General features: G+C 42.4%; 1 protein-coding gene across 9 annotated transcripts in view; it reads right to left on the reverse strand.

The window, feature by feature from the left end:
* The window catches only part of METTL4 (methyltransferase 4, N6-adenosine), a 168,293-nt gene that overhangs the window by 121,117 nt on the left and 19,730 nt on the right, over window positions 1–27,446 (reverse strand). For all 9 annotated transcript variants that reach the window (XR_011855727.1, XR_011855726.1, XR_011855728.1 and 6 more), the window contains exons 4-7: window positions 10,630–10,696; window positions 2,989–3,163; window positions 2,361–2,461; window positions 2,156–2,247 (exon numbers count right to left, since the gene is read on the reverse strand). Coding sequence is in view for 6 of the 9 variants with exons in the window: in XM_072152125.1 (XP_072008226.1) it covers window positions 2,156–2,247; window positions 2,361–2,461; window positions 2,989–3,163; window positions 10,630–10,696 (435 nt within the window). In the remaining 3 variants the exon portion in view is untranslated. The remainder of the gene's footprint in view (window positions 1–2,155; window positions 2,248–2,360; window positions 2,462–2,988; window positions 3,164–10,629; window positions 10,697–27,446) is intronic.

Genomic DNA, 27,446 nt, shown 5'->3' on the forward strand with positions numbered 1-27,446 from the left:
TTTCTAGTATAGCAAAAATACTATGCAATTTTGTTTTTCCCTTGCCACACTATGTGTTGCATATAATCTCTACTTGCAGAGAAGGCTTCAAATAAAATCAATCTCCTTCCCTCTCTGGTAGCCATTAAAGGAAATATTGTGACTATACCCGTTGCATTTGCAAAATGTACCCCATGCATGTATCTGATCACATGAAATCACAGCTGCCTCCATGGAGGATGGAGAGGATAGAAGTCAATGGTGGTTGTTGTGATTACTTGTGATCAGACGCATACATGCGGTACATTTTTCAAATGTAAAGGGTATAGAACCTTGAATGACATCACCCTGGTCACATGAAATGAACTGCTGAATAGTAAGAAGGCATAAGGGATGGGGAGCAGTAGATTGGAGGGGCTGGTGAAGCAGGACACGCCCCCTCTGATGCCAGGTATTATAACAAAGTTGACTTATGGGGATGTAAGGGAAACAATTTTGGCTAAAAGAAGAGTTATTTATTAGGGCTCTAGGTTACTAGCTGCATTTGTGAAAATGTGGTCACAGGACAGGCTTTTTTAGGTTTCCTACAGAGATGTAACATGGCCAAGCCAATCAGTGGGTACAAGATTGCTGGGGGCTGCTGTTCTCATGATCGATGGGGGGTCCTAACTGTCAAACCTTTACCGATTAGCTGTGGATTTTAGATACACACGTTAGATTTCCATTAAAGGAGATTTCCTATCAAAATCAAGGGTTATAAACTAGAAACCCTTAATAGGCACTGTGACTGTCGTAATCTTCTTATATATTTAATGCATGGCCGCCTTCCTTCTAAAATAAACTATTCAAGGCCCCTCTGTGCTGCAGATTCACAGGCTGTTACACAGTCTCCCCCTCTGCTCCTTCAACACTCCCCCATCTGCCTGATGTCATCTCACTGCATCAGAGGAAGTTTCAGCACAGGGGCGTAACAACAGCGGTAGCAGCCGCTATGGGGCCCACAGTGTCAGGGGGCCCCGTCATCCGCCTGACACTAAAGAATGAAGAATGTGCACCATTATATACATATTATGCTGCATTTTGTGGTATATATATTGTTTAAGTGTGTGTATCTGTGATGTGTATATGCTGTATGTGTATATGGTGTATGATGTGTATAAATACAGTACATTATGTGTGTATGTAAGCTGTATGACTGTATATGGCACTGTATGTGTGTATATGTGAAGTGTATATGCCCTATATGTGTGTAACAGTGTATAAATGTGTATGTATGAGTGATGAACTGTATGTTTATGTATATAGGAATGTAATATATGTATATTTTTAAGCTGGCAGGGGGTCCCCTTCAGAAGTCTGCTATGGGGCCCTGCCTCTCCTAGTTACGCCACTGTTTCAGCACATGGTTAGGGGGGCTCTCCTGCACAGTGTAAAAGCCTGTAAAGAAGCAGCATGGAGGGGCTGCAGTAACACTCCCAGAAGTTCTTCTGGCTCATTACCATAATTTAAAACGTCAATTTTAGAAGGAACAAAGCCATGGATAACAAATATAAGAAGATTATCAAAGTCACAGTGCCTGGATCTATAAGTAAGTGTCCTGGGTTTAACAAGTTTGATTTTGATAGTAGATTTCCTTTAAAAAAGGTTTTGCAACAGCATATTTATTGGTGCCATATCGGTAAGGGAACACTCCAAAGCCTATAGGAGACAATTTATTTAGTTACATATATTCTAAGATAGTTCAATGTCTAATGACTGCTGTAATCCAATGTACAGATCAGTAATAGGAAGCAATACAATCCTTTCCCCTTTCAACTGCATTATTACATCTAATATCATGATATAAAAGGAACTAATATTAATGCTTAATTCTTATACATGGATATTACTGCATCACAGAGTAACAATATAACAACATTCTGCATATTGGATACAATACATGGGTGAAAAGTAAAGAAACCAACAAATATTAAAATGAGTAATCTGAACAGAATATGAGCACTTTATCACACGACATGCAGAGTAAAACAGATGGCACATAGTGATGGAAGGGATATTAAATCAGCTTGATGTAATTATATGTCTTCATGGTAAATGTGTATTTCCCATATGGGGAGGTTTCCTTTAAAATACATCCTTTATTTATAATGTAATTCTTGTAATGAGAATGACATACCAGAAAGGGGTGGCTTGTGGGAATGAAGACTGCAGGGGACGCTGACTATGATCTTATGCTCTGGAATAGGACGGGAGGCTGCCTCAAACTCCCTTGAATGAAAAAGAAAAGTTGTTATTTATGGGTAGATTATAAGAATACCAACATGCCCAACCATTAAGATTGCAAACAAAATATTCAGAAGAAGATCATAGGTTTACTGTACCTGGATGGGGAAGAGGTCACAAGTCGCCCAACTACAAGAATTTCATATGGCTTTTTATGAACCGAATCAATGGGAAATACAAATTCTCCAGCCTGAGTTATCTAAAATGAAAGAAATATTGAAAAATTTTATCAAAAATCAAACAGAAATGATGATATATTATCTTAGCAGGACCCTTCAGATGTGTATATGTAAAGATAAGAAAATAGAAAATGCATCGGAGAGGATTCATAAAACTCTGCAAGACAGAATTGTGTCTTTATTTGTGCTAAAAACATGCCCTGCTCCAGATCAATCAAAGATTTTAGATCCTAAAAGTGTTCAGAACCTCCCAGTACAGTTAAAGGGTATGGCCTCATAAAAGAGGCGTGGCAAAATGTTGTTTTTTTGTGTCCCGAACCAAGCCAACTAATAGATGGTAAAAAGTTATACTAGACACCAGACTTGACATTCAGCATTAGAGGCTGAGATAACTCAGAGGTAGTATAACGCTGTGTAATAACTGGGGACCAGTTAGGGGTGTAGTCCCCAAAGGCAGTTGGACTGATTCTTAGGAACATGCCTGCTGCTTGTAAGGGATAAAACAAAAGACCGGGGTCAATCCGTGTATCATGGACTGGTTCCTTACCTTTACCCAGTGCCATTCTGCCACACTTCTGACTGACCAATGAGGATACAGTTCTTCTTTTACAAATCTTAAATGTTTCTGTCTGTTGGTCACCCATGTTATCACAAGGCAATCTGGGGCAGCCAAGGCTGGTATAGGAAGTTGTTTAATTTCCAAGGGAGATAAAGAGTTATACCTATGGAAAAAAGGTACAGTACTAAACACTAGAAAGTGTCAAAAAATGTGTCATTACAGTAGAAGTCTATGCTAGGAAGGCAGCAGATACAAGATCATTAGAGCTGTGGGAAGGGGATTTCTGCATCCTACAACGAAATAAAAGACAGCACTGCCACCTAGTGGCTGCAGACATCACTTCATTCATATTGTCCATCCATTGTTTACATCTGCTCCTGACTTCAGATGACTGATGAGATTGTGGTGGTATAAAAATAGTACAAATAGATGGTAAAGTGCTCTCACTGGCCACTGTAGATCCTTAAATAATTCAAAGAACAGCATCTTTAAAGGATTCCTTTTAAAGAATGGTTGTTAAAAAAAGAAGGAGCTTGACAAATATAGACCTCGAAGATATTCAAGAGTAGAGTCTAGAAGAAAACATTTCAGGTAGCGCAGAACTGTTAGGGAAAACATGCCTCAGCTGGTATGCAGCCAAAGGAACACATCTGACACCCTCTTAAATCATTCATAGCCCTAGAACCTACTCATTTGTTACACATTAACATTACAAACCTAAATATATTTTATTGTATAGAGCATGGGTCAGCAGCCTTTTTGGCTGAGAGAGCCAGAAGCGTATACAGACAGCCTGACCCCCCTGTATATAGTCAGACAGCCCACCCCACAGTATATAGCCAGACAACACCCCAGTACATAGCCAGCCAACCCCTTCCCACTCCTGAGTATATAGCCAACCAGCACCCCCAGTATGTAGCCAGTCCCCCCATTATATAGCCTGCCAGACCCCCTGTATACAGACAGCCAGCCTCCCCCCTGTATAAGGCCATCCACCCCCCTGTATACAGCCAGCCACCCCCCTTGTATACCGTCAGCCACCACCCCTTGTATACAGCCAGCAACCACCCCTTGTATACAGCCAGCCACCACCCCTTGTATACAGCCAGCCACCACCCCTTGAATACAGCCAGCCACCACCCCTTGTAAACAGCCAGCCACCACCCCTTGTATACAGCCAGCCAGCCCCTTCCTTGTATACAGCCAGCCAGCCCCTCCCTTGTATACAGCCAGCCAGCCCCTCCCTTGTATACAGCCAGCCAGCCCCTCTCTTGTATACAGCCAGCCCCTCTCTTGTATACAGCCAGCCAGCCCCTCCCTTGTATACAGCCAGCCAGCCCCTCCCTTGTATACAGCCATTGCAAGCCAGTTCCTCACCCCAGTACATACAAATAAAAAACGTGTACTCACCATTCCGATGTTCCCCCGCAGCTCCGCTACTTCAAGCAGTCCGGCCGGCGATGACAGCTCCGTGCCTGCCAGCGGTTCACAGACTATGACATCAGCTGCTTGCAGATGTCATAGTCTATGTGACATCGGCACGCAAGGAGCTGTCACCGCTGGATAACCAATGATATTTTTTCTCTCCAGAAAGGTATCCAGGCCTCTCTTGATCATGTACATAGAGTCCGCGATAACAACCTCCTGCGGCAGAGAGCTCCATAGTCTCACTGCTCTTAGTAAAGAACCTTTGTCTATGGCGATGGCAGAACCACCTCTCCTCTAGGCGTAGAGGATGTTGGTCCATTTTATCGCAACTCCACCAAAATGGTCACCGACTCTTACTTCACAGCCCTGGTTGTGGTCACTATGCCCCCCAACCTGTAATATAGCTATAAATATTCTGTCAGGTCTGTTGGTTAAGATCAGGTTTAGGAGTACCCCCTTTTTGTTGGATCCTAGACTAGTTGTGACAGGTAAATTGTCTGCTGCATTTGAAGGACCTGCAGGATTTGGCCCCTAAGTCTACAGTGCAGACCAAAAGTTTGGAGACGCCTTCTCTTTCAAAGAGTTTTCTGTATTTTCATGACTATTGTAGATTTACACTGAAGGCATCAGAACTATGAATTAACAGCTGTGGAATTATATATGTAACAAAAAAGTGTGAAACAACTGAAAATATGTCTTATACCCTAGGTTCTTCAAAGTAGCCACCTTTTGCTTTGATTACTGCTTTGCACTTGGCATTCTCTTGATGAGCTTCAAGAGGTAGTCACCTGAAATGGTCTTCTAAAAGTTTTGAAGGAGTTCCCAGAGATGCTTAGCCCTTTTGCCTTCACTCTGCAGACCAGCTAACCCCAAACCATCTCGACGTAGCACCCCATCACTCTCCTTCTTGGTCAAATAGCTTGGAGGTGTGTTGGGAGTCATTGTTAAAAAATAAATGATGGTCCAACAAAACGCAAAACGGATGGAATAGCATGCCGGTGCAAGATGCTGTGGTAACAATGCTGGTTCAGTGTACCTTCAATTTTGAAAAAATGATGGCCACTCATTTATCTTTACTTTTTTTTATGGCTTTTTTTTTTTTTAGCCATAATACACATTTTAACAGTAGGACTATCAGCTGTGTATCCACCTGACTTCTGCACAACACAACTGATATTCCCAACCCCATTTATAAGGCAGGAAATCACACTTATTAAACCTGACAGGGCACCTGTGATGTGAAAACCGTTTCTAAGGTCATACAATCACGAATTGGACCGGACATGAAAACATTTCCAAATACCTGTACACAACCTGAAGACTCCCCAGGTGTTGACCCAAATGTTTTTTGGGCTTGAGTGCTTTTGCTGTTGTCATCGTTTTAATTTCACTGCTATATAAGATTATGTAATAGTATGAGCCACTTTTTTCTATATAACAGAGCTTGGTAAATGTGAAGATCTCTGCTTGTGGTGTTGTTCCAGACACTGATTTACCTCAATAATCTACTGTGAAATAGTTCAGTAAATCTGGTTGGACGTTGCACATAAGTAAAAGAGAAAACCTAACATTTATGAACTATTCAATAAAAACAAGCATATAAATTACCATCTCCAGCACGGTATCCCGGACAGAATATAATGCGAGGGATAGATTTATGTGGGGCTCTCGAGTTCCTCTAGCTTCTATTGGCCTGTCTTTTATCTCACATTCTAATAGATCAGATTACTTGTATATGCTGAAGGATTTCAGGTGTAGATAAAGTAAATTGCAAAACTTGCCATTAGTAAGTAGAGAACAAAAAAAAAATATATATATATTTTCCATCCCCAAAATAAAATGTAGAAGGAGACATAATTTAGCAGCACAGGTTTGTTGGACGTGAACATGACAGTACTAATAGTTTCATTGTTCTGCTTCTTTGCATGTGCAAAACTAGGAAACTAAAATGTTTACTAAATAAACATATGTTACTTTATGTATTAACAATACTAGTTTTTATGAGCCTTTAAGGCAGAATGGGGAAAAATGTACCGTCACAGTACTTGAATCCCCGCTGGACCCCCTTGGCCAATATCGTGAGGTCCAAAATGGGGTATCTAGGGGGATTGAAACAAATGAACAATAATAATTAGCAAGAATAAATGTATACTGTATATCCAGATGTAATACGACCGTGATCATTTGTTGTCATGATCGTAAGATGGCCCTCGGGTCATAACTCGGTATGTTTTTTCATTTGTCATGTTGTGAAAATTCAATAAAAATTATTTTAAAAAAACAAAAACTAGGAAACAAAACAAGAAGCCCTATAGACTATTATGGGGTCCATTGTTCCGGATGAAAGTCTTACCTGCAAGGTTTTCTCGTCCATGATTTCTGTCACGATCAGCAACCGAGTCTCTGACTTGCTCTTTATTAATGCACAATGTCCAAAGGCAATATGGGGTACCTGTCCTCCCCTGCCAAGACCATTTTCACGGTAATATGATCGCATCTACCTATTATTGTCTGCATTTATTTCTGGGCTGCAGGTGTCCTTACCTATATATCATTTATTCAACTGTGTGATTTACCTTGATATCATTATCTATTATTTTCCTGCTGTCCCTGTTAAACGCTATTGTTCTTTACACACATTATGAAATTGGTATTTGTACAGGCAGTCCCCGGGTTACATACAAGATAGGGTCTGGAGGTTTGTTCTTAAGTTGAATTTGTATGTAAGTCGAAACTGTATATTTTATAATGGAAGTTTTATACAATTTTTTTTCTTTTGCCCCAGTGACAATTGGAGTTTCAAAATTTTTGGTGTAATTGGACCAAGAATTATCAATAAAGCTTCATTACAGACACCTTACAGCTGATCATTGCAGCCTGGGACTATAGTAAAGCATTCAGAGAGCTTCACCAGAGGTCACAGTGGGCAGAGGGGTCAGTCTGTAACTATGGGTTGTCTGTAAGTCGGGTGTCCTTAAGTAGGGGACCGCCTGTATTGTATCCCGTGGCCAGGGTTTGGGGATGATTTTGTTGTACAGCCAGTTAGGGTTTTTAATAGTTTTTTTCTATACACATCTGCTTCTTTTTCTTCTATGCTACTATAGTCTCTATCTAGATGTGGGAATCATTTTCATCCGATACATTTAGTACCCCAATAATCGTTGTCTAGCTATGTAAAAAGGTGTAACGAGTTAAAGGGGTTGTCCAGGATGGGAAATTATTTTTTACTGGCTGGAGGAGGTGTAAAAATAATAAAGCACAGACACTAGTGGTGCCAGCGGCCCTGCACTGGTTCTGAGGTGATTTCCATCCAAGAAAACCCCTTTGATAAGAACTATGAAACTTTCACTCTATTTCCCAACATGTTGATCAGTCTATAGCAGATTGATACATGAATAAAGGAAATCTTGACAGCTGTGTTGTCTCCCTCGTACATTTGTGCATATGTGTGCATATTAATAAGCGCTGCTATTCTATAGATTTACTATATCCCCAGTGGGTCGCTGTTACAGATATATCTGTTCTCAGAAGTCTGCGTAATTTGACGTTTTATAACAGATCTGTTGGAAAAGACTGCAATTCTAATTCACAGTGAACTTTAACTTTCTCTTACTTCTAATTAACATGAATGCAGACTGGTGGTAGTGTCACCGTCTCTCCAGCATTTCCAAATATAACATCTAAAAATATGTTACAGGAAATACTAACCAGTAGACTACATTGCGATCTACAGATGAAAGGAAATGCATTTTAAAGCTGGCAAAAAATACCGGGCATATGAATAGATAGACATACAAATCAACAGACAGTACTCTATGTGTGACCAAATCAGACATGTCTTATTCAACATGGCCGCCATTACAGACTAGGGTCCATATATTTAACAGCTTACCCACACAAACGTGGGGTGTCTGCTTGTCACACAATGAACACTGCACCAGGGACAGGAGTCCAAGCATCATAGTTCAACTTGATGCAAGGAGTCCCAGCACCTCAGCTAGACAACTGTCTCATATTATAATCTATTGTAATCATGTATGAAGTGCGCCAGGAATATGGCATTTCCTTGTATCAAGTATAACCATAATGCTTGGGCTCCTTCTTTTGGAACAATCTTCAGTTTGTGAAATCCCACCACGTTCTCCAAAGATTTCTGCAGCTCTATGCACCTATTAACGACTGAGTGCCCAAACAACAACCAAAACCAATGTACACATCGCAAAGTGCCAAAATGGCAATTTAAGCAGTTAATTATTGCTCCTTGCACTGTTACAGTTTTCAATTGTATCGGGAGCCCAAGGACATGAATACAGTAGAAAGAAGGATTGTTACTGTATGGTCCATCCATGGCCGCCTGAACATGAAGAATAGTAGGGTCTGGAGCAGGATCTGTAATGATAATACAGCTCTTTCCAAACCTCCAGAGCACGCCTGTGGTCCAATGGAGCCAAGGATATGTTGGTTCAAAATGGTGCAGAGTGTGGCATGTCCTGGGCTGCGTGGGACTGCAGGAGGAGGTAATGAAATCTGTGTGGTGAACTCCAGACCCACAGAGGGCTCCGAGTGCCACCTCTGGCACCCGTGCCATTGGTTCGCCAACACTGCGCTATAGAATAGAAAGAATGCCTGTAGCATAGCCCGCCTGTCAACCAGCTAAAATTCTTTATTCATATATACTCACTTTTCCATTTAAGGAAATTCATGTTAAAACCATGCAAGCAAACATTGTGCTAGCAAACATTGTGCTAGCCAGCATTAGCCAGCAATCCAGAATTTCCCCTCCAAAGTTTACCCTTATAATAATTCTCGCTATGGCTTGATACTTCTTTTGTGTGGAGGAATTGTTGAAATATCTAGTGTAGAGCCACATGTTAAAGAACGTGATGTGAAATGATGTAGCATTTTGTGTTGGGATCTGCCTGAAACTGATTACCATATATACTCGTGTATAAGCCAAGTTTTTCAGCACAAAAAATGTGCTGAAAATCCTCAACGTGGCTTATACTTATACTACAGGGGGCAGGCTGGGCTGGCTGTATACTACAGGGGGCAGGCTGGGCTGGCTGTATACTACAGGGGGCAGGCTGGGCTGGCTGTATACTACAGGGGGCAGGCTGGGCTGGCTGTATACTACAGGGGGCAGGCTGGGCTGGCTGTATACTACAGGGGGCAGGCTGGGCTGGCTGTATACTACAGGGGGCAGGCTGGGCTGGCTGTATACTACAGGGGGCAGGCTGGGCTGGCTGTATACTACAGGGGGCAGGCTGGGCTGGCTGTATACTACAGGGGGCAGGCTGGGCTGGCTGTATACTACAGGGGGCAGGCTGGGCTGGCTGTATACTACAGGGGGCAGGCTGGGCTGGCTGTATACTACAGGGGGCAGGCTGGGCTGGCTGTATACTACAGGGGGCAGGCTGGGCTGGCTGTGTACTACAGGGGGCAGGCTGGGCTGGCTGTATACTACAGGGGGCAGGCTGGGCTGGCTGTATACTACAGGGGGCGAGCTGGGCTGGCTGTATACTACAGGGGCAGGCTGGGCTGGCTGTATACTACAGGGGGCAGGCTGGGCTGGCTGTATACTACAGGGGGCGAGCTGGGCTGACTGTATACTACAGGGGGCGAGCTGGGCTGACTGTATACTACAGGGGGCGGGCTGGGCTGGCTGTATACTACTGGGGGCGGGCTGGGCTGGCTGTATACTACTGGGGGCTGGGTGGCTATATACTGGGGTGGTCTGTGATCAATGCAATTCCCACCCTCGGCTTATACTCGAGTCAATAGGTTTTCCCAGTTTTGGTGGTAAAATTAGGGGTCTTGGCTTATACTCAGGTGGGCTTATACTTGAGTATATACGGTAGCTCCATCTGTAGTGAAGCTTGGACACTTGTAATTCCTTGCATTCATGTTGTGAAATGCATAGGGGCAAACCACAACGCCAAGCACCAGAATGGCTGGGAACACCCACAGAGAAGACCCAGCTCTGTAGTTGTTGGGGGCTAGGAAATTATTAAGGCAACAGAAACAGGGCAACTTGAGAATGACATTGGAGTGGTATCAATGGAGACAATTCTGGCCCTGTTGACAATGAAACACTAACCATTTAATAAATATAGTACACGGCAGTAAATATACAAAATATTTAAAAGAAAAAGAAATGTCTGAAAATATATAACATTGGCAGTCCAAAAGTAAAACTATTACCTCTTACTTCTCTTGACAGATTTATTTTCCCATGGTGGATCGATAACAATGAGACCGTATTTTTTATCTGGAAGGAAAAAGGTAAAAAAATAAATAAAAATTAGCCACAGGAATTCACATGAAATCTATCAGCACTTGTCAGTAATAAAAGACAATATCTGTGCTACAGTATCAGACACATGGATGTCAAAAAAATCTAACATCAAAATCCATCATGATAAACCAGGGCCACTTACTCATATCCAGGCACAGTGGCTATGGTAATTTATTTTGTTATCCATGGCCTCCTTCCTTCTAAAATCAACTTTTAAAATTATACTAATGAGCCAATAAGGTTCTGGACGGGTTCATAAAGCCTTTTGTGTTGTAGATTCACAGGCCGATACATTCTGAGGAGCATTTCTCCCCTCCCACTGGGTGCTCACTTCTGCCAAGCTTACAGGAGGTGCAGGGGGAGGGGGAGTCAGACATGCTGCTGCAGTGTAACAGCTTGTGAAGCCAGAGCACCACGGGCTTCCAAAACATGGCTCATTAACATAATTTGATTTGAATGTTGATTTTAGAAGGAAGGATAGCAAAGACAGCAGAGCTAAAGACAGTCTGTATCTAAGCCAGCTGAGTGACCGAAGTGACAAAAATGTTAGTTTTATTGGACAATCTATGTGCACAAATTGAATTGCAAAACAAAAAAAAAAAAAAAACATTAATCTTCTCACTAAAATAAAATGACATGGAAGAATCCAACATTTCAGACACCATTTGTGTCTTATGTATTTACAGGATTAACTTAGGTTTATCCAGACAAAGCTTTCAAGACGCACCCATCCATCACCGCAGACATTTATTGGATGTTCCTTAACATTTAAAACAAATTGCCAAATTGTGAGAGCAGTCTGCAGAGATTTGAAGAAGAAAGATGTATCAGTGTGGAGTTATGGACAAATCCAAAACACAAGCCCAATGATTTAACACATTAATAGCCGCTCACTGGCTATTTCAATGGCAGAAAGCTGCACAATCCATAACTAGAAGTGACGGGCACCTAGTGGCAATTCAACTCTTAAACATGAAAGGGAAAAGGGAGATTGAAAATATCTAAGGCTGTATTAAATGAATTAATATATATGGTTTTTTTTTAGTCACAAAAACCTTAAACTAGTATAAAAACAGACTTAAACCGCAATACCCAGGTAAGTGGGCATTTATAATAGGAACAGGCGTGACTTACATTTAACTGCCCAGAGAAACATAGTGCCAGAATATATCATATAATCTACCATCCTATAACGATGAGCTGGAATTCAGCACATGTTCAATGCCTATGGGACCAAATTGCCTAAAGCTTCAGACCACCGTGAACTGTGGTCAAAAATGAACTAAGGATACATTGGAAATTTAAAAGTACATGGATTCAGTGGTTTTAAACAAAGTATCTCGAAAACAGGATATGGTCTTCATTTAGTTGTTAAAGGCTTCTTTTTCATGGAAAAGGACTGAGAAAATATGCGAATGAGCCTCAGGGGTTCCTGTGTAGGTCACAGAAGTCCCTTGCTGTCGCAACTCTTTGGCAGGGGAAGAGAAAGAGAAGGCGGCATACGTGTAATAGGAAGATGTGAATAATTAACAGCCAACAGAGATTCTGCTACATACACAGGAGCCCCAGAGGCTCATTTGCATATTTTTCTGGCAAGATAAACCATTATTAACAGCTAAATGAAGAACAGATCCTGCTTCATGGGGAACACATCAAGGTGTAAAGTATTTTAATGATTTCATTTAAAACGCCAATCCTATATACCCTGCAATGAGTAACAAGCCAATGCAACTCTCATACGGCAAAAACATGCTCAAATCACAAACATGCTTGTGAAATGGCTCTAAGTTTACCCACATCAGAACTGAACACAGTAGTAATTCCACATCCATTACGGGGGCATCATAAACCTGACTTAAAGATACTTTTACATGAGAGGCACATGGGAGGCAGAGCTCCACCTTGACATTACAGACATTAAATTTCAGCAGCAGGATCCGGGAACTTGCAAGGGGAACTTGCTTAGCTGCAAAAAAATCATAGCTTAGGAGATTTTTCCCTATAAAACTGTGTGGGAAAGGTTTCTAACTCTAAGCCACAGGTGTCAAACAAGGCCCACAGGCCAAATCCGACATGTGTTATAGAGCCCATCCTCCCTGCCCCATGCTGCACCGGGAGAAAGCGGCATAAAGGCTAGGGCAGTGGTGGCGAACCTATGGCACGTGTGCCAGAGGTGGCACTCAGAGCCCTCTTTGTGGGCACCCAGGCCACATTGCCCCAGCACAGAGTTCTCCAGACAGGACCTAAAGAATTCACCTAGAGTCACAGACAACTTAAATGCTACTCTCAGCGTTATATTAAAGCAACACATCCTCGGCTACTTCGGAAAGAGTGAGAAGGTATGGGCAGGAGCAGTTTATCGATGGAGGTCTCCTTCTGTTGAATTTGTGGTAGCACAGAGAATTACTGCTTAAAGAAGGTTCACCATCAGTGGGCTAGGGGGGTACCTCAGATACTTTTCTACAAAGCTACAGCAGTCTTCTTTACTCCTGTCTTCACATCAGGTCATAGCCAATGCATACAGCCTTCGACCACAAGGGATTGGGGAAAATAAAATGTTTTGTTTTGGGGTTTTTTTTGAGACAGCGGGATATACATTGAGGAGGGACAGGGGCTGCTGTCATGCTGCCATGGAGGGTCTCTGATTATTTAACAATATGTAGAGCCTTGTGGGTCCCTCAAATGGCTAATTGTAATGCTGTAGAAATAACTACTAAACCACTCAAGTAATAAAATGACATCGGCAACCATGAGGCTGATGTAGCCCCCAGGGGAAAGGAGTAGGTCACCCTAAGCTGTACAACTGCACACAATCATAAAATACAAATATGGGAACTGAGTAATAGACACACAGAAGTTTCCTGAAACTATTGCTCCAGCTATAAAGACATTTAAGGCAGAAAACATTTACTGAAATTTATTGAAAGAAAAACAAATAAAACAAACTTGTAGCAGTGACATAGACAAAAGCAAGATATGATGAAGTCATATTGATTGATGACATCATTGCGGGTGTCAGACAAGGAGATTGAGCTCTTGGAACACAACAACACAGCATGGACGCTTGTAGCTGGTTCTCTCATTCTCATCATCTTGAAACACAGATTTCTACCGTTATCAGTTTTACCTCATTTTTCGGGTTTAACCTGGCCAATTATGATTTCAGCTGTATTTTTCATAATAGAAACAGATTCTAGTTGGTATGAATAGGCGGCGAGGATTTTTTTTTTCTGTACCGGCAATATGTCAAAGGTTTCAAAGAGGAGATAACAAAACATTTGGGGGGGGGGGGGGGGAGTCTCATTCATCAGAATTGGGGTGTCAGAAAAACAATATGCTTGCCGCCAACATAAACCTACAATATGAGAATGTCCCTTTGCAACATTTATACTCTCCAGTAGAAAAGGTATAAAATGTACAAAGAAAAAGAGCTCGATTTTCCCCAAAGAAAACATAGATGGCTTAGTGTTCGCCAGACAGAAAACAAGACAATAAAATCTGCATTACTGTCAAGAAGAATATTTCATGTCTGAAACACTCAGCAGGATAAGACAACAACAAAAACAACAACAGTGGAAAGACATTCAGTGTGTGCGCCTTTCATCTACATCCAATACAAGAATTGACTGAGGTGTCCTTACTTCTGCAACACCGGTATTGTCATAGCCCCGACAGATCTTCTACAGGAAGAGAGAGAAGTGCCTAGTGCTAGAAGTAGGAAATGAAATCCCTCCATGTCATCTCCAATGTTTATCCGGAAATCAATGGAAGACGATGTTCTGATGTTCTACCACAGTTAGAAATAGTCTCTTTAAAGTTCTGTTCCCAGTCCTACAATTCTTAACAAGGCTTTGCACATGGCACTATAAGACACAAGAAGTCCTGCTCCATCGTGCCCTTTATTGTTCGGCCATGTTCAATTCCTTAACAGACCCTGTATTAATACATATCAACATTTTCATTCAGCTAGTACCAACATGTATGGTAACCTGAAATAGGGTTTTTCGACCCGAAAAAAATTATATTCAGACTTGACCAAAAAATAAAATAGTAGATTTATTTTAATCACATCCTCCCCTCCCCCCCCCCTATTTCTGACAGGGGACCATGCTGTAATCTCCCCATATTTGTTACGTAGGAAGTTAGAGGGCAGCATTAATGGGTCTGCACAGTTAGTTAGGGTCAGCATTAAACCTTTTGTTTAGTTATGTGCTTGATACGCATTTCTGATGATGCCCCAAAATGCAAAAGGCGTTTTTTTTTACACTCATTAGCAAATAAATCTTGCACTAAGGTTCCTAACCTTAATTTCTGCTCAGGCAATAGAAGGTTAAAAGGGAATAATGTTTCCCACTCGGGATATAAAAGAGTAATTAAATAAATGAGATTTAAAATCACTCATAATTAACATGTAGAAATGATTGTTGAGTAAACAGAGCTCAATTATACTGGCAACAGGGGGGCATCTGTCTCTGCACTGGCTCATCAGGGAACACAAGTGGTTCATGCCAAGGAAACAAGCAGGGAGCGCTGCAGATTTCTAGACTCTAGGTCAGATGTGTAAGCTATACTGCCTGGAGGAGAAGGTGGTTTCTTATTTCTACTTCTGAATCTGGATATTCATGTGGACGACTAGAGTGGAGTATTTAATTAGCAAATTAGTCACTTTGTCCAACCTATGGGGCTTAAAGGGAACCGGTCACTACATTTTCACATATAGAGCAAGTGATAGGGATCTATAGGAACCTATTAACTAAATGACAACCTTCTTTTAGTTAATACCCGGCCCCTCCCATCTACTCCTCCCTATGTTCCATGCCTTTTCTCAGCATGTCATGTGACCAGGGTGGTGTCAGCAAAGGTCTACCCCAAGCATGTATCTGATCCCATGAAATCACAACAACCTCCATGGACTTCCTCATATGGTCAGATCAGGGCCGCATCTGCCATGAGGCGAGATGCCGAGCACTGACCCTGGGCGTCTGTAATGTGGGTGATCCGGGCGCCCATTGCAGGAACCAGAGAGGTAAAATAGCCCCCCCCTCTGCATCCACGTACCAGTTGCTTCCAATAACAACACCTGGCAGTGGATACAACCCATTTATTGTATGTTAAGTTCACATACATTACAGGTAATACATAAAATTGATATCAACCAAAAACAAATCAACATAGGGTGGGAATATACATGGGCCATTATGTGGACTAATGGAAAAGGAATTAACGGTGAGAATAATTCAAGCCGAATTTCAACTGCTGCATGCGTGGTTCTACCAGTATCTACAGCTTAGAGATGCTTTTGAGGTGCAGATTAGGGTGGAACAGATAGAGGTGGGTTCTAACGGGGCACTAAATAGACTCTTGAAAGCAAGCTCCACAAAAGGCCTGATTTCTTATTCATATACAGTACTGCTTAATAATTCCTTAAAAAACACACCACTAAAGTGTAAAGCACAATAGGAAAAGAGTAGGACCTATCGAGGAGGAAATGTGGACTGAAGCTTTAGAACTAATTCCAATCCTTTCTCCAAGCGAAGCCCGAAGGATCTCTCAGCTTTTACTTTTGCATAGAGCATATAGATCTCCTCAATTACTGTTTCGTATAGGGGTTAAATCTAATTCAGAATGCCCGAGGTGTGGTGCTGAAGAAGCGGGCATACTCCACATGATGTGGCAATGTACAGAGCTGGATTCCTTCTGGAAATCTCTATTAGAATTGTTGCGCAAGGTATTTTTTATAGCCATCGAGGAGAGCCCCTTAGCGTGTCTACTAGATGTATTAAAAGTTGATAATTTAACAGAACCTAATAATATTGCAATACAACGTTCTTTATACTAAGCCAGAAAGGTCATAGCTGCTCATTGGATAAGGCCTCGGCCTCCGGACAAAAAAGAAAGAGTTCATAGATCGACTGAATGCGATTATAAGTTTAGAATATAGCACATATGTGAAGAGGAATGGTGTCTCGAAATTTGAAAAAATATGGGGTAAATGACTTGATACTCCTGGTTTGCCTTCGGCTTCTCTTATAAGACTAAGGGCAAGTCTAGAATATCAATTATCACTGGTAAAACAATGCCATATCTTTCTTTTTTAGAAGTGTGAGAATGGGTACTAATTGTATTAAGGGAGCTGGCTCGCAAGGTAAGGGGGGGGAGGTAGGGTAAGAAGTAGTATGGAAATGATAGTTTAAAATGTGAAAAATGTTAAAAATAATGCTTCCAATGTTACTATTTTGTAATGAGTCTATGTATATAGAAGACAACGATTGTACTGTATAATGTTACCGCCTATAGCGGATTGTTATATACTTCTTTTCCTGCCATATTTGTTGGGATTGTAAAAGGGGGGGTTAATGTTCAATAAAAGGTGTTTGATTTTAAAAAATAAGATCTTTGATGTGGGCTGATTCGAGAGGTTCGAAGAGGGGACCTGCTAGATAATTTAAGACTAGGGAGAGATCCCAGGTTGGAATTTTTTGTTTGAAATTAAGCCTTAACCTAGAAGTAGCTTTTAAAACCTCTTTATCCATCTGTGCTCTGCAAGAGGCATATCAAAGAATGCTCCGAATGCTAAGATTTGTGCCTTGAGAGTAGTTTTGAGGCTTTTTCCGAACCCAGCCTGTAGGAAATCAAGGATCTGTGAAATATTTGGAGACAATTGATTAGGGGTCTCTGATCCACAAAAGGATACAAATCTTTTCCATATTTGTGAATATATTGCAAAGGTTGCTGGTTTACTACTTGCCTTAAGTGTAGCAGTCACATTGTCTGACAAACCTCTTGATCTAAAAAGTCTAATTCAGGATCCAGGCCGAAAGGTTTAGAGCCTAGGGGGTCTGGATGATATATCGGCCCCCGATGAAGAATGCCCTTCCAGGGTGGAAGTAGTATTGTTTCTGCTGCCAATAGATCTTTTAGAGCCGAAAACCAATTCTTTTTGGCCAAAATGGAACAATGACGATCACCCTTGCTTTGTCTGATAAGATCTTATGTATAATCTTCGGAATTACCAGAATTGGGTGGAAAAGCATACATTAATGGAGCATCCCACTTGTGACTGAATGTGTCCCTTTGGAAAACTGAGTCTGCTCTGTGTAGTGAGAAGAAACGGTCCATTTTGGCATTTTCTTTGGTGGCGAATAGATCCAACGTTGGATTTCACCACCTGCGCGTGATCTGACCATACACTTCGTGGTTCAGAGACCATTCGTGCTAGTCTATAATTCGTGTTGACTCAAAAACTCTGCCACTACATTCTGTTCTTCTTTCACATGTATTGCTTTTAAAGACAGTATGTTGCTCTCTGTCCAGGAGAAGATCCTTTTTGACAGGTTTAGTAGATCCTGACTGCGAGTGCCTCCCTGGTGATGGTGATAGGCTACCGTAGTCACATTGTCCGAATAGATTTTTACATGCAATTTTTTTTACATATTTGGAGCTCCCTTTCAAGACTTCCAGAACTGCTTTCAATTCCCAATAATTTGAGAAACGTTTTCAGATTTTTAAGGGCCACAGGCCCCGAATCCACTTTCCTTCCCCATCCCGACAGACTTGCATCCATCTGTATGATCTTCACAGGCCAAGGGAACCACCGAATCCCTTTCTTTAGATGCTCTTCTTCTGTCCACCATACTTGAGCTCACTTGATGGAAGGAGGTAGATGGATCTTTCGATCCAAATGTAGAGGATTCTTGTCCCATGATGACAACATCCAGCTCTGAAAGGTTCTTGTGCGACTCTGGCTCCATTGAACCAAACTTATACAAGCAGTCAGATTACCTAGTACCTTCATTGCTTCCCTTACTGTACAATGGTGACGTCTCAGGAAGGATATAATTTTTTGTATCATGATATTTCTTTTTTCTGCAGGTAGAAAAGACATCTGGTGACTTGAATTTAGTAGAGTCCCCAGAAATATTGTCTCCCTGCTGGGAGTAAGGCTGCATTCACACAAGTATGGGGGACATATATACGGCCGATATACGTCCCCCATACACTTCTATGGGCTCACGGCATTGTACGGGAGCGGTACGGTGCAGCACACGTGCCGCACCGTACCGCTCCATAGCCCGGGGAAAGCTAGGACATGTCCTATCTTTTTCCGTATTACGGCGCCGTGGCCCATATGTTCCTCCTCTCCCCGCGCGATGCCGTGTGCCCGCCGTGCTACGGTGCAGCGGGCAATGGCAGTGTGCATGTAGCCTAAGTTTGGATTTTTCCCAGTTGATAATCCATCCTAGTTGCTGTAGAGTTGAGATGGTCATGTTTCTGTGCATTATCAACTCTTCTTCCGTCGTTCCAATAATTATCAAGTCGTCCAGATACGGGATGATTTTCACTTTCTTCAATCTCAAATGGGCCACCACTTCTATTATTATTTTTGAAAAAGTCCTTGGAGCTGAGGAGTCTCCAAATGGTAAGGCCCTGTACTGGAAACAGATTATCACTCCTTCTGGAGAGGGAACCGCAAACCAGAGATATTTTTGGGACGTGGGTAAATTGGCACATGGTAGTATGCATCCTTTAGATCTAGAAACAGATGAAGTTACTGAAGTCTGAATTTCGGTCTTAATGAAGCTTCTCATCTCGTCCATAAATTAAGATTTTTCTTCACGCATTAATCCATCAATACAGTATTTGCATACAGGTTGTCTATATACTGCGGGTAGCTTATTGTAACTAATATTACATCTTTGGGAAGATGTTTTCTTCACATTCTCTTTGGCCTTATTTTCTTTAGGATCCTTCCAAAGAGATTGAGAATGGACATACATGTGGAATTATGGTGAAAAAAGGAGGATAATCCCCCTGACCACCCTAGATACCCCCGAAACCACTCACAGGAGTTATAGGCGGGGGATCTGGTAGAAACATATCCATGTTAAGGGACTCCATGCTTCCAATCTAGACAGAGTAACAAACATTTAGAATAAATCTATAGTAGATGTGCACTACAGGAAGACAACTCTGACCTTATCCAGACCTTGCCATAGATAACAGCACCTGCTGACAAGAACAATAACCTTAGTATCTATTTACATTACCAAGGGATAAACACCATTTTTGTGGTACCTAACACCCCACCAGTTCAGAAGTGGATATCGGATCTGCAACAACTGATGGCAATCACAATCCTGGAAGCGTACGCTATTTTCAAATTTGGCGCCGAGCGCCAGTTTTCAAGAGCCATCGACGTCAGTTCCAGTGCGACTAGGCTCCCGAGCGTTGTCAGTAGCAGCAAGATGGCGGCTCCGCTGGATTTAGCTTCCCAGAGCCGCAGACAGAGCCGGCTGGAGACTCCGAGGGACCAGGAAGAGAACGCCTGGCACCGATCACGGCCCAGAGTCTCCGGGTTAAGGAACGAGACCCGCTCCCTTTAGAAACTCCACCATACTGTCCCACTTGGAGGAGAAGGGAGAGAACTCTCCACCTCCTGGTGGGCAGTAGACAGGAAGCCACTGGTATGTGGATGCGGGGGGAGGGGGGCTTTTTAACCTCACCGCTTCCTTTTCCTACAGGGTCAAGGGTCATCCTACAAGTGGGGCTGTCATGGGGAACACTAGGGGAAAGTATAATAAATTACACCAGATCAGTCAGCATCACACATTTTGATAAATCCAGCGTAGTACGAAACTATCCACTCTTTGCACGTTCTTACCTAGAGACACTTGATAATCTGCATCAATGTTTGAATAAGCTTTTAGGTGAAGTAAGAGGGGCATAGCACTACTTTTGGCCTATATTTCTTGTTCACTGTTAGCAATTCTAATAACCAATTTTAATTAACGATAATATAGTGACATTAGCAATTAAGTAGGGGTTATCAGAAAGCACTTTAATTACAACACAGAATAAATGAAGAGCATCATACTCCTGCAGTTCTCATTCGGGGAAATTTATAAAGCCCCATACAAAGGTGGCACTACATTTTTTCAGGGGAGTTAAAATAATCTTTACCACTTTTAAAGAGTATTTTTAGCAGAGGAGAGGTATGAAAGGTCTATGCTGGTATTGTCTACACAAGAAGGTTCAAGATGTAGAAAATGGGTGAAGATACATATTTAAAGTTTTTGATTTGGTACCACAAACACAAGTTTATAGAGCAAATTAATAACATTAGTCTCCTGTGCTTATCCACAGAATAACTACCAGGTAGGTCTAGGTGACTATGTAACGCCCTGGAGAAGCCATTGCATCTACATAATAGTCTCCAGTGGCAGATATTTTTATATACAGTAGAGACAATATTACATGCTCTCACTGTGTAAACAAGCTTTAGAAAATATATGGCAGATTGTCATTGAGGTGCACGGAAAATGGCTGAGAATGAATGTTTTTCCCCAGTTCATTGCTCTCCTTTCGGGGAGTGACGCTGGTGATTTACCGTTCTCACTAGAAGCATAATCCTGGGAGATTAGTAACACATCTCAATGTGTTCAGACTCTTCTTGTCATATGTGACAATACAAATGTCTTTCTGCAGACAACAAAATGAAAATCTACTTCTAACGCTCGAAAATATTCTCCCATAAGTGTTTGATTAAAGCAAGAAAACAAAAACAGTTTGACAAATTGCCTTTATAAGGAGCAAAACAGAAGCATGAACTAAGCGATTCCCACACAAACCATTATGGTGAGAAAAAGCAATAACACGGTGTTAAAAGGAGTCTTCTGGCTGACTTCATGCCGGAACGTTTCACAGGCTGAATGCTGCAAAGAGCAGGACTCACAGTATGATGGCCCTCAATGGGACTGTAAGTCACTACTGCTCCTGGGATTGCCCTACTGCTATGTTCTCAGTGTGGGACCTCAATCCCGACAGTGTCTCCTAGTGTCATAGAGGACAATGAACCGGTCAGTACTGTATAAAGATTTGATAAACACACAATGTATGGCCCATATTCCGCTGACTGCAAGAAAAGCCATGAATATAGTTCTATACCCATTCAAGTGAGTGGGGCCGAGCCTCATTGCAATGCACAGAAGTGGGACATGAAGAAATGCAGAGCTGACCCCAACACTGTGGTAAATAATGCTGCTGGGATCAGTGAAGTAAGGGGATTTAAAATGTCAATAAGTCTTTTTCCTGAACAGAAATAAAACGTATACATATATATAATAAATAGGAGAAAAAAATAATCTTTAAAGAATCGGTCATAAATACTTTATAGATGCGGGTCCTACAGCTGGGACCCATTTCAAGAACAGAGGCCCGCTGACCACCTTCCTGCAGGCAGGCTGAATGAAAAGTGGGCCACACACGTGCTAGACTATAGGGGCAGTGGTCGCACATGGGGGGGGGGGGGGCAAAATCTCTGATGAGCTCAGATGCGGGGTAAGAGTCGGCAGACCTCCATTCTTGAGAGAGGTGCAGGTTCCAGTGACGGGACCTGCATCGATCATCTATTTATGTGGATGAATAGTTTACCTGGATAAACCCCTTGCAGGAAGACAAAGAAGTTTTGTATTTTTCACCCTCTCTATTTTTTACTTTAATGAAACCTGGGGTTTAACTGGATCAGGTGTCCCCTAAACCAGGACTATTCTGACAAGCAGAGACCCAGTAACACCTTATCTTTGCTTTGCTGACATTTACAGTCTACTTCTATAGGAGAACAATCAGTATGTAGCATGAGCATGTATTATTATAGTCCTAGTTATCAGACCTGGATCCTGTAATGAGGCTTTCATCCATGTGTCCATCACAAAACCATGGACAGTTCTGTATCTGCTGGCAGTAAGCAATAAAAACAGCAAGCAGAGCTCTAGACAACAAAATAAATAGAGAAAGTATATTATAAAATTGTATAGCTAACATTTACGTGCTGAAACTGGCCAACCCCATGAAGCTCTCTTTGGACAAAATGCTTTTCTGTTTTGTGTTACTGTATAGTTAGTGGCCCCATTTATATTGTATTTTAGTATTATACAGTAGCAGTGTGTAATGGGATTATGATGTAAAGCACGGTAGGTTTTACAAACAAATACAAACAGCATCCAACAAAAGAGGAAACCTACAATATTTTCCACAAGGAGCTCTACATACAATAACTGGAAAAACATATGTTAGATATAGCTTTCCTAAACCTTGGCCAATCTACCCACCATCTACATTGTTTGTACAATGACATGACAACTTGGGAATAGTCCCTCTATTTATCATCAGTAATTTTAGGAAAGGTTCACACATTTATAATGAATCTGGGCCTGGCACAACCAGGTTAGGCTATATTCATAAGAACGTATGGGGGACATATATACGGTGTATATACATCCCCCCTACATCACAATGGCCTCACAGCGCCGTACGGGCACCGTTCCGTAGCCCGTAGAAAGATAGGACATGTCTTGACTCCCTCTGGAATACAGTACCGTGCGGGCAACGGCAGTATGAATATAGCCTTAATGGGAAGTGTTGTATGCACTTCTGAGAATGCTCGTTTTGCTAAAATTGATACCACAGAATATTTTCAAACCTAAAAAGGAATTTTCATAAGTGTCTTTTGAGTTTAATTCACATAATTTTGTCCTAAACCAGTATATGGGTAAATAGTATTGGAATCCTCCTCGTAAAGGGAATCTGTAAAGTTAAATACAGGCGGTCCCCTACTTAAGGACACCCGACTTACAGACAACCCATAGTTACAGACAGACCCCTCTGACCTCTGATGAAGCTTTCTGAATGCTTTACTTTAGTCCCAGATTGCAATAATCAGCTGTAAGGTGTCTGTAATGAAGCTTTATTGATAATCCTTGGTCCCATTACAGCAAAAAATGTTTAAACTCCAAATGTCACTGGGGCCAAAAATTTTTTTGTCTGGATCTACAATTACAAAATATACAGTTTCGACTTACATACAAATTCAACTTAAGAACAAACCTCCAGACCCTATCTTGTACGTAACCCGGGGACTGCCTGTAAAACGGAAATTTGTATGGTGCTCCAAATCCAGCTACAATCCTGAATAAATCTAATTTTCCTGGTCCTTCTGCTACTAACACGGAGAGGGAAAGTTACACAGCCGCCCCCCCCCCCCCCCCCTTCACAGGACAGAATTTACAAAATACAAGAGGTAAAGTGGAAAACCCCTTTAAGGAACAAGAGCAAACTTCGCCATAAAGTGACTCAATAACTGCAAGTTCTGTCAAAAATCATATGAAGTAGTGCCAAGCACAATGCTGCAATCTCACTGATGACCATTGTGGAATCCATTGTGAACTTCAAGTGAATGTTGCCTATGACTGCATTTCGCTACCTGCAATATTTGGTGGAGAAGGTCCCAATAGTTCAGGGACCTTTCACACAACCGTATATGGCACGCATGTGCTAGCCGTACAAAGAGCAGCTAGCATACGGCCACCATAGGAGTGCGTTGTGCACGGTGAGAAAACAAGTGTCTCGAGCACGCTCTTTTGCCTTATGTATGGCCAAGCTCCCTATGAAGAGGGGAGGCGCTCTCACCTCTCCAGTCTGGGGCCCGTGTGTATAAGACAATGTATAAGAATTAAGTGTTCTTTAGGAGTAGAACCTCCACTAACCCTAGATACTCTGACCTAGGACACGCGGCTATCAATAGCCCAGCAGGGTTCATACATGATTACACCCTAGTATAGCATGTAGCATTTGCACAGCTTCAGTTAAGTTACACTAGACAAGCTTAAGATACACCAGATTCATCACAGTGTCTGATAAAGCAATAAGATTCATCAACCAGCATCGCACTGTCGAGTCACCTCAAATATTTTGGCCTCACTTGGACCAGTAAAAAGCAGCAAAATGCCGGTTCATGTTTGGTGCAGTGTCATCACTTATCTACCTGCTTTATGGCAAGCCACATCCTCTTTTCATATAATAAGAGGTTGTACTATAAAAATGCTCTTGACGGATATATTCAGTATATTACCAGCAGCTCCAAGTGCCATTTGTTTCTTTAAAGTTTAACTGTAAAACTATAGCGATTTTACCAAATTATAAATGTAAGATTCCCCCTTTGAAAACAAAGCCTTCTTTGTGTTGCTCGCCTTTTCTTTCCAAAGATATGGCATTTCCTGTTCTGAAAGTGTTTGACAAAAATCTTTCTCACCAGAAGTGAAGTGGGTGGAGACTAATGTCGGTCTATGCCCTCAAGCTGAGGCCAGTTAGCTTGTCCACAGATCCCAAGATTCCTTGTGTTCTCTCTCAAACTAATGTAGCATTAAATCCATTTAGTCCCACAAGTAATCCACTGTACAGTGCACATACAGGATATATATGGTGACAGTCTGGCAGCTTCCATCACATGGAGCAGCAGGGAAGATGTAATAAGTGGTATAAATACTAGGTACATGAAGTCTATAGCCTGTGCTGTGTGAGCAGTAAGGGTTAATAGCTTACATGCACAGAGCTGATACTGCTGATGACAAGGTGGGGGAGGGGAGCAGTGAGGAGAGCAGAGACAGACAGAGCAACTTCTATAGAATCACAGACAGGGGTAGAGGAACTGATAGGGAACAAGGAGATCTTGTAACTCACTATTCTGTGCAGGAGACATCTGCATACACATCAAGCTCGGCTAAGTTCACTGAAACATGACCTCTTCCCTTGTGAGCAGGGAGCAGTAGCTCCTCCCCTCCACTCAGGAAACAGAAACAAAGTGTACACAAACTACAGATTCATAAGGCTTATCAGCACATGGAGAGGAGGCAGCCATTGCAGTAATGAGGTAATGTGAGGGCTATAGCAAAGAAACTACTGCATTTAGGTAATAAAGATAAAAGGCAAAGTTGTTTTACATCAAGAGCTATTGATTTGTGAAAAATAAAAAACCTTTACAGTTACTCTATAAATCCTTTCCTGCCAATGCCATTTTTCATTTTGGTGTTTCTATTTTTGATCCCCTTTAAAAATACATAAGTTTTTTGCTTTTCAGTCTTCCTCTTGAGCTCTTTTTGACACCTTCCCTTTATTTCTTAGATCGGTATTATTATAGGGATACCAAATTTATATAAGAATTAAAAATGAGCGCCTTTTTTTAAAAAAGACAAAACTTAATTTTGCCATATTCGGACGTTAATAACTTATTCATACTTTGGTGTACAGAGCTGTGTAAGGCAACACAGAATGAGAGAATGAGAGTTGCAAAAATGACAGAAAAGTGGCATTTGGACGCTATTTTCCGTTGCAGGGTTCATCAGAATAACCGTTTTTTTTACATTAACAGGCTCCCTACGTTGGGAGAGAGAAGTCCATTGCATGAAAAAAAAAAAAAAAGATAAAATGCTAATTAACAATTCTTATATTTAAAATGCACTAATATATCAATATACTATTCAAAATCAACCTTTTTGTATCCAACATTATTTAGATAACGGATTTACTGTATATACCGTATACGCTAGAGTAAAACCTGACCCAAGTATAATGGAGTATGGGAAACATAAGTATTGGTCAGAGCCACCCAGTATATAGCCATCCCCCTGTACTGTACCATACAGCCACCCATCCCCCTGTACTGTACCACGCAGCCAGCCATCCATCTGCACTGTAACACGCAGCCAGCCACCCCCCTGCACTGTAACACGCAGCCAGCCACCCCCTGCACTGTAACACACAGCCAGCCATCCCCCTGCATCGTAACACGCAGCCAGCCATCCCCCTGCACCGTAACACGCAGCCAGCCATCCCCCTGCACCGTAACACGCAGCCAGCCATCCCCCTGCACCGTAACACGCAGCCAGCCATCCCCCTGCACCGTAACACGCAGCCAGCCATCCCCCTGCACCGTAACATGCAGCCAGCCATCCCCCTGCACTGTACCATGCAGCCAGCCATCCCCCTGCACTGTACCATGCAGCCAGCCATCCCCCTGCACTGTACCATGCAGCCAGCCATCCCCCTGTACTGTACCATGCAGCCAGCCATCCCGCTGCACTGTACCATACAGCCAGCCATCCCGCTGCACTGTACCATACAGCCAGCCATCCCCCTGCACTGTACCATACAGCCAGCCATCCCGCTGCACTGTACCATACAGCCAGCCATCCCGCTGCACTGTACCATACAGCCAGCCATCCCGCTGCACTGTACCATACAGCCAGCCATCCCGCTGCACTGTACCATACAGCCAGCCATCCCGCTGCACTGTACCATACAGCCAGCCATCCCGCTGCACTGTACCATACAGCCATCCATCCCGCTGCACTGTACCATACAGCCAGCCATCCCCCTGCACTGTACCATACAGCCAGCCATCCCCCTGCACTGTACCATACAGCCAGCCATCCCCCTGTACTGTACTATACAGCCAGCCATCCCCCAGTACTGTACTATAAAGCCAGCCACCCCCTGTACCGTGATGTACAGCCAGCCACCCCCTGTACCGTGATGTACAGCCAGCCTCCCCCTGTACCGTGATGTACAGCCAGCCTCCCCCTGTACTGTGATATACAGCCAGCCATCCCTCTGTACTGTAGTATACAGCCAGCCATCCCCCTGTAATGTAATATACAGTCCGCCATCCCCCTGTATTGTAATATACAGCCAGCCATCGCCCTGTAGTATACATCCAGCCATCGCCCTGTAGTATACATCCAGCCATCGCCCTGTAGTATACTCCATAGAGTAACATAGGGTCCGGCGCCCTATTCCATTGAAAGAAAGGACATGTCCTATCTTTCTACAGGCTACAGAACGGTGCTGCACATGTGTTGCAGCGAACTGCTCCTGTATGGCGACGTGAGGC

This window comes from Engystomops pustulosus, chromosome 5, assembly GCF_040894005.1.
Source record: "Engystomops pustulosus chromosome 5, aEngPut4.maternal, whole genome shotgun sequence".
NCBI lineage: Eukaryota > Metazoa > Chordata > Amphibia > Anura > Leptodactylidae > Engystomops > Engystomops pustulosus.